The sequence below is a fragment of the Chiloscyllium punctatum genome, chromosome 42 (genome assembly GCF_047496795.1).
Source record: "Chiloscyllium punctatum isolate Juve2018m chromosome 42, sChiPun1.3, whole genome shotgun sequence".
Lineage (NCBI taxonomy): Eukaryota > Metazoa > Chordata > Chondrichthyes > Orectolobiformes > Hemiscylliidae > Chiloscyllium > Chiloscyllium punctatum.
The window spans coordinates 38,703,770-38,719,612 of record NC_092780.1 but is presented as its reverse complement, the minus strand read 5'-3'; the positions used below and the strand labels follow the sequence as shown (position 1 = coordinate 38,719,612).

General features: G+C 40.5%; 1 protein-coding gene across 1 annotated transcript in view; it reads left to right on the top strand.

Moving 5' to 3' along the window:
• The window catches only part of LOC140465909 (proto-oncogene Wnt-3), a 122,033-nt gene that overhangs the window by 51,856 nt on the left and 54,334 nt on the right, over nucleotides 1-15,843 (top strand). The window contains exon 3 of the mRNA XM_072561839.1: nucleotides 10,484-10,749. Coding sequence (XP_072417940.1) covers nucleotides 10,484-10,749 — 266 coding nt within the window. The remainder of the gene's footprint in view (nucleotides 1-10,483; nucleotides 10,750-15,843) is intronic.

Here is a 15,843-nt window from a genome sequence, read left to right as displayed (position 1 = left end):
ACACGTATGAACAGATTCAAGAACAGCTTCTTCCCTGTTGTTATCAGACTTCTGAACAGACCTCTCAAATTTTAATTCTGAGCTCTCTCAATGCACTTTCTCTGTGGCTGTATCATTATACTCTACACTCTGTTCTGCTACCCTGATGCGCTTGGTACAGTATGATCTGCTTGTATAACTTGCAAACAGCACTTTTCACTGTAACTTGGTACTTGTGACAATAATGAATCAAACTCAAATTCAGGCACTAGTCAGACCGTAGCTGGGATATTGTGAACAGTCCTGGGACCCTTATCTAAGTAAAGATATTCTGGCATTGGAGGCAATCCAGAAAATGTACACAAGGCAAAGAGCAAGTGTGGAGGGACTGCCTTATGAGGGGAGGTTAAGTTGGTTGGACCTGTTAAGAAGACTGAGAGCTGACTTTATTGAAATATACTAGATTCTTTGGGACTTGGCAGGGTTGATGTGGAAAGATTGTTTCCCCTTTGGGAGAGTCCAGGATCTGCTGGCCAAATCGCAGAATAAGGGGTTGCACATTTAAGATAGAGATGATGCTTCTCTTGGAGGTTGGTGAATCTATGGAAATGTTTAGTACAAAGGACTATAGAGGTGGAGTCATTAAGTATATTCAAGGTAGACAGATTTTAATTAGTAAGGGAATCAAGGGTTAGACGGAAAAGGCAGAAAGGTAGAGTTGATGGTTATCAAATCAGCCATGATCTCACTGAATGGTGAAGCAGACTCAGTGGGCTGAATGGCCTACTACTTCTTCTATATCTTCTGGTCTTAAGTGCTGTGAAACACCAAACATCCCCTGTTCTTATACAGCTATATATGGGGCTGAAACCTGCAGGGAAAATGTTGGTAAAATCGGTCAAGATGTCCCACACCCATAACAGGTCATAAATTACAATAAATTTGACATAAAGATCACAGTTGTGTTAAAACTATTCACAATTCATTCACTGTCATTTTTTATTTCAAACCATTATTTTTCATAAAAGATAGCTTTACATAAAAACATGTATATACATATTCACAAAGGGTGTTCAGTTCTGTACAGTAGCATATAAGGAAACTTGCAAACATTGCAGCTTGACTCTATCGCACAAACAAACCAAAGGCATCTCTTACTTGTACAAGATTATATTTACATGCATATTTGAGGCACTGGGAGGATTTGAAAACTGGACAGACCCCCATTTAATTTTGGCATAAAGACCTCAGAGGATAGTGTGTCTTTTCCTACTGTATCTTAGTAGCAGCTGTCCCAGGCTTTAGCGTGTCCCTCAGCACAAAGCTCTGGACCTTAGAATGTGCCAGTCTGCAACACTTGGTTGGGGTTAACTCCTGAGTCTAGAAGACCAATAAATTTCAGGCAGACTACAGGGTCTTTCACTAAGTTGATGGTACTCCAGGTGGAGTCAATACTTCACTGCCAACTCAAACCCATCAACTCAACTGCTGTGCATGAATTATCATTTGTCAGTTCCCGTCTCTATCGTTGTGGATCCTGTGCTGGTCTGTGCTGTGCTGAGTTTTAAAAATGTCTTTCATGAGATGTGGGCTGTGCAGCATTGACCTGTCTCAGCTACTCATAGATATGATACTTATGTTGTTGGTAACTCAACTAAATGTTAAAGTGTTTTCAAAACCATTGGCAATACTGTAATTGTGAATAAGATGGTTTCCTTCAGTCTCTTATACCTTTGAGTTGTTATGTCATATATTTGTCAAGTCATTATACATTTTGGATAGCTATAAATCTAATTTAATTTCCACCAAACTGTTTGCAGCTAATTCAAGCATTTTCCATTTGGAGCTCATTGATAAAGCAGCTCTGTATATCTGAATTCTCTGTTGCTTCCTTTTAAAACTGTCTTTCTTCCATTGAAATGTCTGGCAATCTGAAGTAGGTGGGGTTTAATGAAAGTGGTTAAGACCAGGATTGGGGAAAACAATGGATAAAATTGAAGATTGTAAGTGAATGAGTTTGAGCAGCCTAGCTTCTGCAGGGATATCTAACATGCCCCGATAGGTACTAAGCCAGTGATCTCATTCAAAACGGCCAATAGGACCAGTTGTTAAGAAAACTGCAATTGGTGTAGATTCCAGTGTTAATGTGAGATTGTTGTCATACTTTTGAGGTCGAGTAATGGGATATTTACCCTGCAGCTAACTTGTACATGGGAGGCCTTGATGCTGATACAAGCTGCTTAAAAGAGGAAAGTTTCAACTTCTGTTTGCCATCAGCCCTTATTTACATAAACATGAGTAAAATGGAAAAGGTAGCTAATGAGTGAAGGAACAAGGCAAAAGTTTTCTGATTATATCCTACATCTGAGAGATATTTCATTGCAGAATCTCAGTATAGATTCCAAACTACTGAGTAGCTGTTGATGTGAATGTTGAGCCTCACCAATATCTGTGTTGATGATATATTGTCATTTTGGCTTGACCTAAAATATGATCAATGAAGATCAATAATCTTGAAACTGATGTTGAGAAGAAACAACTGAAGTATGGATCAGATTAATAATAAAATAAATTTGTCAATTGTTACTTCTGAGTGCCAATGCAAGGAAAGATGGAAAGGTCTAGTTTCTCCATGAGAACACTGATCAGCCATCGTTAATAAACTGTAAGTTTTCAATTAACTGACCTGAGTCTTGCACTGCAGGGAGTTCCATGTTGAATACCCAGTTTATCCCTGAGGGTAAAGCAAATGAATTTGGTCACAGGACCTTGTGTTAGATTTTTTTAGATTCCTTACAGTGAGGAAACAGGCCCTTCAGCCCAACACATCCACACTGACCCTCCGAACAGTAACCCACATAGGCCCATTTCCCTCTGACCAATGCACCTAACACTATGGGCAATTTAGCATGGCCAATTCACCTGCCCTGCACATCTTTGGACTGTGGGAGGAAATCAGAGCACCTGGAGGAAACCCACACAGACACGGGGAGAATGTGCGAATTCCACACAGTCACCCGAAGCCTGGAATTAAACCTGGGACCCTGGTGCTGTGAGGCAGCAGTGCTAACCATTGATCCACCATGCCACCCACCCATTAGGAATGGGGAAAACATTCAAACATGGTTCTCCATCCTACTCGTCTACAATCATTACTATAAGCATTCACCATGTCAGTTAAAGGAACCAAAAATGAATTACTTGCATTTAAATATCAGCTTTCACAATTATAGAGCTGAGTATTTGAGTTTTGTTCTAATGATAATGTATCACAAATAATAATGTAGCATGAAAATAATTAACAAAACATTGCTTTGGGACTAAATCTGGGAGATAATGATTCTCAGTTCAAAATCAAACCCAGTGGGAGATAGTCCACAATAGGAGATCCCCGATTGCGACAATCGCCAGTGACACTCAAACCCCAGTGAGAGACAGACCCCAGTCCAGAGAGAGAGAGATGATAACCAGTGAGAGACACTTCCCAGTGAGAGACAATCCCTCATGGGAGATCATCCCCAGTGGATGAAGCCAGTGAAAGACAAAACTTTGTGAGAGACTGATCCCAGTCCAGAAAGAGAGAGGTGATAATCAGTGAGAGACAATCCCCAGCAGATCATTGCCAGTGAATGACCCCAGTGAGAGACAATCCTAGTGACAAACAATCCCAGTGAGAGACACTCCCAGTGACAGACATTCCCAGTGACAGACAATCCCCAATGGGAGACCAAGCCTAAAGTTCTTAAGAAGTCATCTCGGACTCCAAACATTAACTCTGTTTCTCTCTCCACAGATGTTACCAGACCTACTGAGTTTTGGCTGCACCTTTTTGCTTTTATTTAACTCAGTTAGATTTCAGTACAGCATGTAATTTGATGGCAATACACCATTAATATAACATCCGTCCCTTTTAAATCCTTTCTTAACCAAGGAACTTCGACAAAAATGTAAACAAACTTCTTAATATTTTTCATCTGGATCACCTAGGAGATTGATCCTTGATTCTTCAAAGCTTTAGGATGATACTGCAGGATTGACAAACCTACTTCTAACTTTCCGAAAAGTATTCCAGTCTGGGATGGGTTAGCAGCAGGTTGCAAGGCACATTAACAGTGACACACACCATAATTGTATCAACCTATTCCTGCAGCTATAATGATGGGAGTGTTCTTATCAATGATCCCTACCTGAAGATACATTCGAATCCACTGCTGACAGATCAATGAAGTATTAGTGCACTCACAAAGACGTGGATTTTTTTGTGGTTTGGGGAATGCAGCCCAGGACTGAATGAAGGAAGGGGGCTATCAGCTGATGACTGGTTTATGATGCATTTTGTATTTGGAATGGGTGAGGTAATAGGGTGGCGAGATTTTGGCAGGGTTTTTTCTGTCTCAAGGTGGGGACATGATGGCAAGAACTGGTTGCTTTCCACAATTGACTCATTATCTCTTTCAAACCTGCAAACCCTTCAAGAGTTGAAGAGAATGATGTTAGGAGTTTAATGTCAGATGAATCAAATTTTTAAAAATTGAATGAATTAATTCATTTTGGGTGAGAGGTATCTAAAGTGATGTACAATTTGTTTTGTCACTCAACCAGAAACATTAACTCTTTTTTCTCTTCACTGTTGCTGCCAAACCTGTTGAGCTTTCCCAGCAGTTTCTATTTTTGTTTCTGATTTACAGCATCTGCAGTTTTCATTTTGTGATGTACAATTTTTATGTCACAATCAGAGAATTTATCTTCTCAGTAAATCATGGATGAAGTGGTTGTCTCCTTTCTTTAATGTATTTGGGGCAGCCTCATATATATCTGTCATATATCAGATCAGAGGAAGGCAACTTTAACTTTGCTTTCTCTCTACAGATACTGCCAGACCGGCTGAGTTTTTCCAGCAATTCCTGTTTTTGTTTCTGAATTCCAGCACCCGCACTTTCAGTTTTTATTTTTTCTCATATAGTTTGTTTTGTTTAGTTCTCCCTGGTCCCTACTCCTCCCTCTGTTTGGCGATTATTCCATTGTTGTGTTTGCTTCTGAAACGTCTGTCTGCTGAGTGGGCTGCAGGCCTGTGGGAGACCGAGTATCTGAGATGAGTGGGGAGTGTGTACATGTCGCAAACCGGGACATTGCTCCAGTCTGCTCTGAACCGCCCCTCAACCTAACCCAGGTCACCAGAGCCAACAAGATGTTACAGCCAGGCCTTGCCTCATTATTGCCATTGAAATTACATTTTTAAAGCATATCTCCTTTAAATATATATAAATAAATAAAAATCATTATTGGCCTCTGAGCTCGAAACGCTCAGGATCAGTGTTGATGCTTCATGAGCTAAAGGGATTAAAAAGAGCAAAATAAGCTTATACTGAGAAAAAGAGTTAAGCTTCTACCCCCACTGCGAGAGAGGGCAAACTATATCAGCGCGAACTAGTGATTACGGCCATAGCTGCGCCATTCACACGCCCTTTAGTCATTTTGATGAAAGTGTTTCAATAGGGATTTCCTAGTCTATCCCACCCGATTGGGGACACACTAGAATTAAGAATAGTTGGCTGTTGCTACGATTTGTCAGGGAATGCCAGAACTCGGCAGTGGGTAACGTTGCCTGAAGTAACTCTCTCCATTGTATTAATAATACAGTGTGACACCAAGCTAACAAAGCCAGATTCAGACACTCAGCAGGTAATGGAGCTCATTTTCGAGGCATGAGAGTCAGTCTCTGTCCTGAGCTGTCACAGGACATTCCCACACCTCTGGCATCACTGTCTCAGACTTACTCTCTCATATAGTCCCAGGACATCTCTCCTCTATCGAAACGATTGTGTCGCGGGGATCATTATCCATTGCTCTTGTATCATTTGGCAGCTCACTCATTTACTCTCTTCTCATAATGTGAGTCTATTCTGGCATCAGAATATTCCCGAGTCTTCAACTCCTTCATCTTATTATCCAACAGCCAGTGTTCTTTAATATCGTTTATATATGTATGTATTTTCCACCTCATTTGTGGGATGTGGGTGTTGTTGGCATTTATTGTCCATCCCTAACTGTTAAAAGTTAACTAAACTGCTGTAGGTCTGGAGTCACATGTCGGCTAGACCAGGTAAAGATGGAAGATTCCCTTTTCTAAGGAGCTGAACTAGTTTCTTTTGAAACAACAACTGACAGTGGTTACATAATCAAAAATTGCTGGAAAAACTCAGCAAGTGGGCAACATGGTGGCTCAGTGGTTAGCACTGCTGCCTCACAATGCCAAGGACCCGGGTTCAATTCTGTCTTGGGGTGACTGTCTGTGTGGAGTTTGCACATCTCCCCATTGTCTGCGTGGGGGTTTCCTCCGGGTGCTCTAGTTTCTTCCCACAATCCAAAGATGTGCAGGCCAAGTGAATTGGCCATGCTAAATTGCCCATAGCATTCAGGGATGTGTAGGTTCGGTGCATTAGTCAGGGGTAAATATAGGGTATGGGGAATTGGTCTGAGTTGGTTGCTCTTCGGAGGGTTGGTGTGGACTTGTTGGGCTGAAGGGTCATTTCCACACTGTGGGGATTCTATAATTCTAAGGTCTGAAGTTCTGAAGAAGTGTCACTGGACACAAAATGTAAATCTGCTTTCTCCCCACAGATTATGCCTGACCTGCTGAGTTTTTCCAGCAATTTCTGTTTCTGATTTCCAGCATCCACAGTTTTAATACATGGCTGCCATTATGGATTAGCTTTTCATGTCAGACTTTTACTGGATTCAAATGTCACCATGTACCATGATGGGATATGAAACACATGTCCGCAGAAAATTAATTTGAGACTCTTAGATGACTACTGATATTGCTGTTATACCACTGCCTCCCCTCCTCTCTTTGGGATATGAGTGGTGTTGGCTAAGTAGCATTTATTGCCAGTCATTTGTTATCCAGAGAACAAGGAATTGCTGTTTTTGAGGTGGTCAGGGCACGGAGGTTCATTTCATGGAGAACCATTTGGGTTTTTATGACAATCCAAAGTTTCTCTTGTCTTTTTTAGTTCGCTTCATGGAAAGCATTTCCTTTCAAGCTGCCACAGATTTATGCAGCAGTTCAGAGGATAAATGTTTAGCTTAAGTTTCATGGTCAAATTGGCTTGTTTCTCCTGAGAAAAGGTGAGCTAAGAAATAAGAGCAGGAATGGGCCATTTGACCCATTGAGCCTTCTCTTCAGGAACCTGAGCACTAACATACATGAAGCAAACGTGATACGAAACATTACTGTGGGTAAACAGGAATTTTGTGAACTCTACAATAATATGAGTACACAACCCAGGCTGACACTCCAGTGCAATACTGAGGGACAACCGCAATTTTAGAGGTGCTATATTTTTCATTTTGGGTTAAACTGTGTGCCCCCTCATTATTTGATGGATAGCACAGACCCAATGACATGACTTCGAAAAAAAGCAGAGGATTTTGCCGACTGCCCGAAACAACTTTCCTTCCTCAACCAAGAATGAAATCAGATTATCTGGTTAGCTATCTAATTACTGTGGGTGTCAGCATTCAATCTGATTTGTGTTTTCTATGTTAAAGCAGTGAGTATATTTCAGAAATACTTCATTCGCTGTACAGTGTTTTGAGACAGCTTGAGGTTGAGAAAGTAAATGAAAAGTAATGCATGCATGACTTTCTTTCTTCCCTTTGGTCTTTCCTTGTTTCTTTCTTTCCTTCCTTATCTTTGTAAAATTCAGCTTTCTAAATTCAGTCACATACTGCAGAATACTGACACGATAATATACCAGGGATGATTGGCAGCATTATCTGTGTTCAACAGAAAAGTGTGAATAACAGAGAAGAGGCAATGCATATCTGTCTCACAGAACAAAGTGTGACTGTCCACTGGATGAGTATTTGAGATGTGCTGAGTAGTTAATCCTAATTGGGTCCAAGGGTCCTAATCATACAATATTATTACAAATTATAGAGCAAGGTGACAAGTGTAGTTCAGGTACCCATCAACTATGATCTGATGATTGGTGGAACAGCCTCAGAGGGCTGAATGGTCTATTAAATCTATTAAAATAAGTAACCTCAATGACCCTGGGCCAAGGAGGAGAAGTAGTTAATGTTCCCATTCAAAGATCATTGCTCAAATGCCAGTGGATAGGCTCATCAAGTTAAGGTGGGATTGAACTATACTTTGATCCTTATTGCAGCTGGCCAATGGTTCTTGGGAAGAAGGCTCATGGTTGCAGAAGAACCAATGGTTGCCAATGGGCAGGGGCCTGCTTAAACACCAGGAAATATGTCCCACTATATATGCAAAATATGCATTGATATAGGGCCGTTCATAATAACTGGGCTTTCCAAACTGCTTTTCAGCCAAAGAAATTATTTTTCAAGTGTAGTCCCTGTTGGGCTGCAGGAAATATGGCAGGCAATTTGTCACAGCAAGGTTCCATGGGTAGAACAGCAATAGCATCAGTTAAGAAATGCATATTACTTGGGACAGCAGTATCTTGGATGGAGGGCAGAAAGCAATTGGATGTGGCATGGCATAATTCAAAAGAAAAAGAAAACTAATTGAACAGTTAAATGTAGCATGTTGTGATGTAGTGTAGGGTGCCTCTGCACAACTTCTGCCAAGCAGTGTTTTTCAAATCTGATATTGAAGTACCTACATATTACTGTTCAGTAGGTAGGATACATAGTTTTGATCATTAATCAATACAAAGTGAAGCCCCAATGTCAGCTTGGGGAAGAACAGCCAAGCATAACGCTGACACCATCACAAAGGAAGGGTAACAAGAGAGATGAGGATATATCATGAAATTGCTCCTGTGCCATGCTGAGCTTTATGAGAACAAACAAGATAAAGAAAGAGGGGAGGAGAGAAAGAATGAAATACATTTGTTGGTGCCTTTCACAATTTCAGGAAAAACCAAAAGACTTTACAACCAATGGAGTACCTGCTAAAGCACAGTTCACATTAGACCCAGCCAGTAAAGAATGTTTTCATCCCATTATATAGAGGTACTGGTGTTGGACTGGGGTGTACAATGTTAAAAATCACACAACACCAGGTTATAATCCAACAGGTTTATTTAGAAGCACTTATACTCCACAACCACCTGATGAATGAGCAGCACTCCGAAAGGTAGTGCTTCCAAATAAACCTGTTGGACTATAACTTGGTGTTGTGTGATTTTTAACATTGTTCGTTCCATTAGTCCGCAATGCATTTGAACTCATTTACTAAAGCTGGATAACCCGTGTCAAACATACTAGAGCCCCATTCCTTCAAAAATAATAGATCTGTGAAGCAAAAATCATCCTTTCTATAACTATAGTATGTAAACGTTAGGAGATCCTGAAGAAATGCATTTGTTTTTAATGTAAGATTGAGTTAACTATTTAAACTATATGGAATAATTAAATAATGTCTGGGGAAATTTTATATAAAGCCATCAAAATTCAGAAGTCATTGCATAACTGTATTTGTTTTTTAATGGATTGATATAGTAATCAGATGTGATTCCACCTAACTTGATCTCATTCCTAAATGGTTCCAGTGCAACCCACAGATAAAGATAGTGGATGCTTTGAATGGAGTCCACAGCATGCAACTCAATGGCTGGGGTGTTTGAAATCATGAAAAGGGAGCTCAAGATTATAAGCAAACCTCTGAGATTCGGTTGAAAGCTTAACTATTAATACTGATAGTCCTGTTAGTGAGGAGGGCCTTACCACCTATGACCCTTTTAATGAGATGAACCGCGCCAACAGAAATGTCTCGAACTTAATATCTCCAGACTAAGAAAGGGAACAAAATAAAATCAAGGTTCCTCTCCTGATTATCACCCATCAGCATGCACAGAAAACTTTGTACAGGACCAGATTTGATTGCGGTATCCAGCCAAGTGAAGAATGGGGCCCCGGGAGGCTATCTGTACCTGTGGACCTGTATCTTGGCCTGAGCAAGACTATTTCAAGAGAGGAAATAGCAATATTCCTCTGGAAAACAAAATAACACAACAGCACGTTGATAAATAAGAGCAAAAACTTTAAATAATAAGACAAAGTGTTCATTATACATTTAATTTTTTGGACTAACAACAGTAAATACATTAATGAAGCCATTTGCAAGTTGCAAATAATATGATTACCTTGCATTTTTGGGTTTAGTGCCACAACTGGGCTCATATTCAAGTACTGTTATGTTATAAACCTTGGTATTGTAAATAAAATAAAACTGAATTAAAGTTAGAACATTATTTAGATTCACTTTCATTTCAGAAATTGGCTTTCAAAAAGACACAACTCTTTAACCCATAATACCATTTGTGACATATGACATATACTAATTATGCTTCAAGGCGTGAAAGAAACATAAACATTGGCAATAGCCATGTTCACAATAGTTTGCAGATAGACCATAACCGATAGTGCATATTTTAAAAAAAATGTCTCATTGTCTTTTTTTTGATGTGGTGAAATCTGTGCACGTTCTGATCCCCGTACCTCTTTGGTTTTTGTCTTCCAGCCACCCGGGAATCTGCCTTTGTCCATGCCATTGCCTCAGCTGGAGTGGCATTTGCTGTGACACGCTCCTGCGCTGAGGGCTCCAACACTATCTGTGGCTGTGACTCACACCACAAGGGCCCACCAGGCGAAGGCTGGAAGTGGGGAGGCTGCAGTGAGGATGCTGAGTTTGGGGTACTGGTCTCCAGGGAGTTTGCTGATGCCCGAGAGAACAGGCCAGATGCTAGGTCTGCTATGAACAGGCACAACAATGAGGCTGGACGGACGGTAAGGAATGGGTAGCTTTGGATTAGACTGTGTAGAGAGAATGGGATAATAATCTGCTAGACTGGATTGAGTTTGGTTGAAAAGAGCTTAACTTGAAAAACTGTGATGTTTTTAAATATTAACATTTTGAATTTAAATTTAATTTGAATATTTTGACAATTTGAATATTTGGCTTTTTGTGCATATAAGGATGTTTGTATATTGTGAGAGAAGGATATTCACTATGACACTTTGAATGGGATGTTAATTTTTATTCTTTTTTTATATATCCAGAAGTGCTCCTACATACAACTGAATGTTTCTTTTCCCTCATTATCTAAACCACCTGTGGTACTTTTTCCATTTATTACACAAACCATCAAAGGTGAGGGAGAGGTAGGGAAATAGGGAGGGGAAGCTTTGGTTTAGGATCTCATCTGAAGGTTAACACATCTGACATAATGGCACTTCCTTGGTATTGTACTGAAGGAATAAGTAGATGGGGACTTCCATGTTAGATGGATGCTGAGTATACACATGTCCGACTGGCTGATAACTGAGCCGAACTATAAATACAGTTCTGAAAATGTGTTGCTGGAAAAGCATCTGCAGCCCTCACTTTCTCCTATAAATACAGTTCATGCATTTATCTGAGGAGACTAGGTTGGGTGAAGTGAAAAGTGCTGAGGAAATGAGGTGGGTATGCATTACCTTGCTGCCACCATTTCAATTCCCGCCTCAGGCGACTGACTGTGTGGAGTTTGCACGTTCTCCCCGTGTCTGCGTGGGTTTCCTCCGGGTGCTCCGGTTTCCTCCCACAGTCCAAAGATGTGCAGGTCAGGTGAATTGGTCATGCTAAATTGCCTGTAGTGTTAGGTAAGGAGTAGATGTAGATGTAGGGGTATGGGTGGGTTACGCTTCGGCGGGGCGGTGTGGACTTGTTGGGCCGAAGGGCCTGTTTCCACACTGTAAGTAATCTAATCTAATGTAAGTAATCTAATCTAATGGCTGAACAGTGTTAGTATTAGTGTAAATCTTAACCTCTTTCTGTGGAAATTTCCCAAAGGATTGAGAAGAAAATCAAACCGTATCACTTGGAAAATCCAGTATTTGCTTCTTCCCCAAGTCAGAAAGCAAGCATGAGCATTGGAAAGGTTACCTCTGGTATCACCATCCAGTTATCAGGAGGGAAAAACCAAAAATAACAAATAATACTTGAAGAGAATGTAGCAGCTGTTCTGAGGTATACAAGGCAAGTTGGACCAGTGTGTGTCATTCATAAGTTTTGCAGGTTTTTCCTTCTGGATAAGGATGGCCGGTGGAACAGGAACTGGTTTCTCCAATGAAAGAGGCAGCAGTGTCCCCCTCTGGCAGCCCCAACTGCACTCCACAGGCACAAGCACCCAAGGGCATCTCAAGGTGGCAAAGTCCTCAAAATATAAGCAAAGCTACTCAAGTTTACTGCTGGTCACAGTTGCCAGGTGACTATTCTGGAGGGGAAACTGTTCCGTTAGTTGGCTTGCAGTCACTGCTGTGGCAGGATTAGCTTGAGGGAGTGAGGGAGAACAAATAAAGAAAGACTTGCTGGTTCCCCAATGATAAGGTCTTGGCAACCTCCCCCCCACAGTCTGATCCCAGGTGACCTGCCACTAATTGACTGTCCTTCACTGCTGGGCCAAAATCACAGGATTGTCGAGATTCAGAAGGAGGCCATTCAGCACTGAGCATATTAGCTTAGTTTGAATCTCCTGCATTCTCTCCATAACATTGCACATTACATAAATGGAAACAATAGTCCAACACCCTCTTGAATGTCTCAACTGAGCCTGTCAAGCATCCAGAAGTAATAATTCTAAGGGGCTGACCTGAAGCATTACTTTGCAAATTTGCATCACCCGCTATGTACCTGCCTCCTGTTCTAGTCTCCAAAACCATCCCTGCTTCCTGGTTAAGATTCCACATGAAGTGAACCATGCTATCTGACATAGAAGATTTTGATTTATTTGGTCTCAATGTGGGCCATACTGACAAAACCACAGATATTGGCCTGGGAAGCTGGTAGTGAACCTACTCCTTAGACTGCTGCCGCCATTTTTGTAAAGAGTACCGCTCCCGAAATGGCTAAAAATACTAACCAACAATGATGAAGAAATGGTGATATGTAAGTTAAGATGGTGTCTGATTTAGAAGATAACTTGGAAATGATGGTGGAGCAAATTACTACAGATGCTGAAATCTGTACTGAAAACAGAAAATGCTGAAATCACAGAGGATCAAGCAGCATCTGTGGAGAGAGAACAAGCTAATGTTTTGAGTCTAGATGAGTCTTCATCAGAACTGGTTACTTCCATTTGGCTTTTGACAACAGCTCATCCTAAAATGTGCTGAGTAAGCTGGTAATGTTGTTACCCTTACAGAATAGAAGGAGTTGATCTCTAATTGAAGGTAGTCAATGCCTGCCTCAAATATTACATGTCAGCCTGTGTCTGGATGTTTCTAGGCCTTATAATAGGTAGGCTTGGTTCACTTCATTACTAGATAATAGCATATTGGGTACAGTGGAAGTAACAGTTAACATTTCCATTCTGACAATATAATAGAGGCGAGGTTTTTGATAAAGCAATTACAAAACATTGGCTTAATGGCACTTCCCAAAAAGCTCATGTAAGAACATCCTGGGATTGTAATAATTAGTCTCTTTTGATTGAAGTAATTTTTCGATGTTATAGGAAGGGTTTTCATTTTGACCTTTTTATCACCAAATAGAATCAGTTTTGTTATCACTCCTTAGGACCATAGTCAAAAGAATCCAACCTTGCAGTGCACAAAGAAACATATTGTGTTGAAGGAAATGCATTAACATGACTATTAATGTAGGTGGCACACGGTTGGGATTGGCACAGTTTGAGCACAGGTATGCCAGTTTCAACTCTGTACCTCAGCAATCATAGTGGCTGCAAGGGACTATGGTGGAAGTTCTGGTGTTCCATTGGAGCAAGTCGTATTCATTTATTCCTTGATGTTAAAGAGAAAGGTTTCATCAATACTGGGAAGCAAAGTTGGTAGCATAATTATGGAGGTTAATGCCATTTCCTGTGCATGATGCAGGATGTAGGTTAGAAGTGTGGGGAGCCAAGGATGTTGTCAACGATACGTGGGGTAGGTATTTGCTGTTACGATAGATGGGAATGAATCTGTATAAAAAGAGGGCAAAGAGGGAATACTGCACCAAGAGTCACAAATTTTATGATCCTAGCTGATGATGATATTGGACAAGTCAGTGTGTAAACTGGCTCAATAAACCCACAGATTTTTTTTTAGACAATTTAATTACTCTGGTCACCTGTCACTGAACATATACACATGAGTCTGCAAATATATTTTTAATAAAATGACATGAATTTATTAGATGAGATATCAAAGATCTTATCATAAAAGCAAAAAGAAAGAATCTCCCCATTTTCCCATCAATCCCTTCACAGACTTTTAACCCCACTCTTTAATATTTACTAAATTGACAAGGTCACAAGCACTTCCTTTCACTGAATATTTGCATGTTCATCAGGTGTGATTCTCTACCTTACTGTCTCTCCCTGATTAATGGCCTAATTCATTGACCTATCTTCACTGAACTCAAGGAAAAGTGATATAGACTCAATGGGCCAAAGGGCCTCTTCTGTATGTTTTAATTCTATGTAGAGTTCTGGGCTTTATCAGCGCTGTCTATTTGAACTGCTTAAAACAAGTTGAGACCTCTTTCCAGCTGTGATGGCCTGTAGACTGGTGGAACTAAACTGCCCATGTGCTGGCATGGGTATCTTCTCTTTGAACTGGACCTACTTATGGCCCCTATCTATCAGTTTTTCTCCAGGTGGTGAATTTTAAATTAGTAAACATATCTGCAGTTATCCCAGTAGCTGACGTTCTGGACATTTAGCTTAAATCTCATGATTTATTGGAAAGACTGTTTTAACCTGATGATGAAAAAGTATTCTGACCCTTTCAAAAAATGTCACCTTCACAAAACCAAAAATTTTAAAAAAAATTGCTGGAGAAACTGAGTGAGTATGGCAGCATCTGTAGAGAGGAAGCAGAGTTAACCTTGTGAGTGCAGTGACCCTTCTTCAGAACTGACGGAATCCATTTAACTCTACTTTAGAACACAAGTTCCCAATTGAGAATAATGTATTAGAAATCCTCATGACACAGAGATTGGTGTTTTCAATAATCACATTGGAAGAAGGCTGAAATGATACAGCCAGGAGGTTTTGAAAGAGGTCAGCATAGACTTAAAATGAACCATCCTATTTGGAGACTGAGTGGAAGAAGACAGCTCATGCTTGAGAGCACAGTTGAAGAGGGGATTACATGGAACAAGAGTAAGTCACTCAGCCCTTTGAGTCTGTTCCACCATTCAATAAGATCATGGCTGATTTGATTTTAACCTCAACTCTACATTCCTGCAAATCCCCAATTATATTTCATCCCCTTGGGAATCAAAGATCTATCTACCTCAGCCTTAATTATATTTAAATGAAACCTCACTTATTGTGATAGCTTCCTAATGGTGGAAATGTCGGAAGGTAGTTTACACTTCGGAACAAGCTTGGTGCTGTATATGAGAGATTAGCTATTCTGGCATGGAAAGCATCCATCCAGGTGTTTGCTGTGTATAAACAGATAGATGGCGAGAAGCCAGTGTGTCTTTCTGGCACGCACTGACAATTAGGCACCCTGCAGGTATATGTCAATCATCCTTCATCAAGGAATCTTTATAATAGAAGCATAATCCATATTAGTCTTTAGCTGCGAGAAAGAATATCAGCCGACCTGCTTCAACTATTCAAATCCACACTCATGTTCACCCTGGCAGTTGCTGTCTGCAGTACTCCAGCTGTTAACAGTACTGTAAATGAAATCAACTTTATTTATAGATCTGCTCTAAACCTAACTCTGAAAAAAAAACTGCATTCCTCTAATTCTGACATTTCATGCATTATCAATATCCAGCACCCTTACCTGTGCCTGAATCCCCTGCTTAAACTTTTCCACTCTTTCTTCCTTACAAGCTCCTTCCTTGTCGTAAAGGATGATGCTGGAAAAGCACAGCAGGTC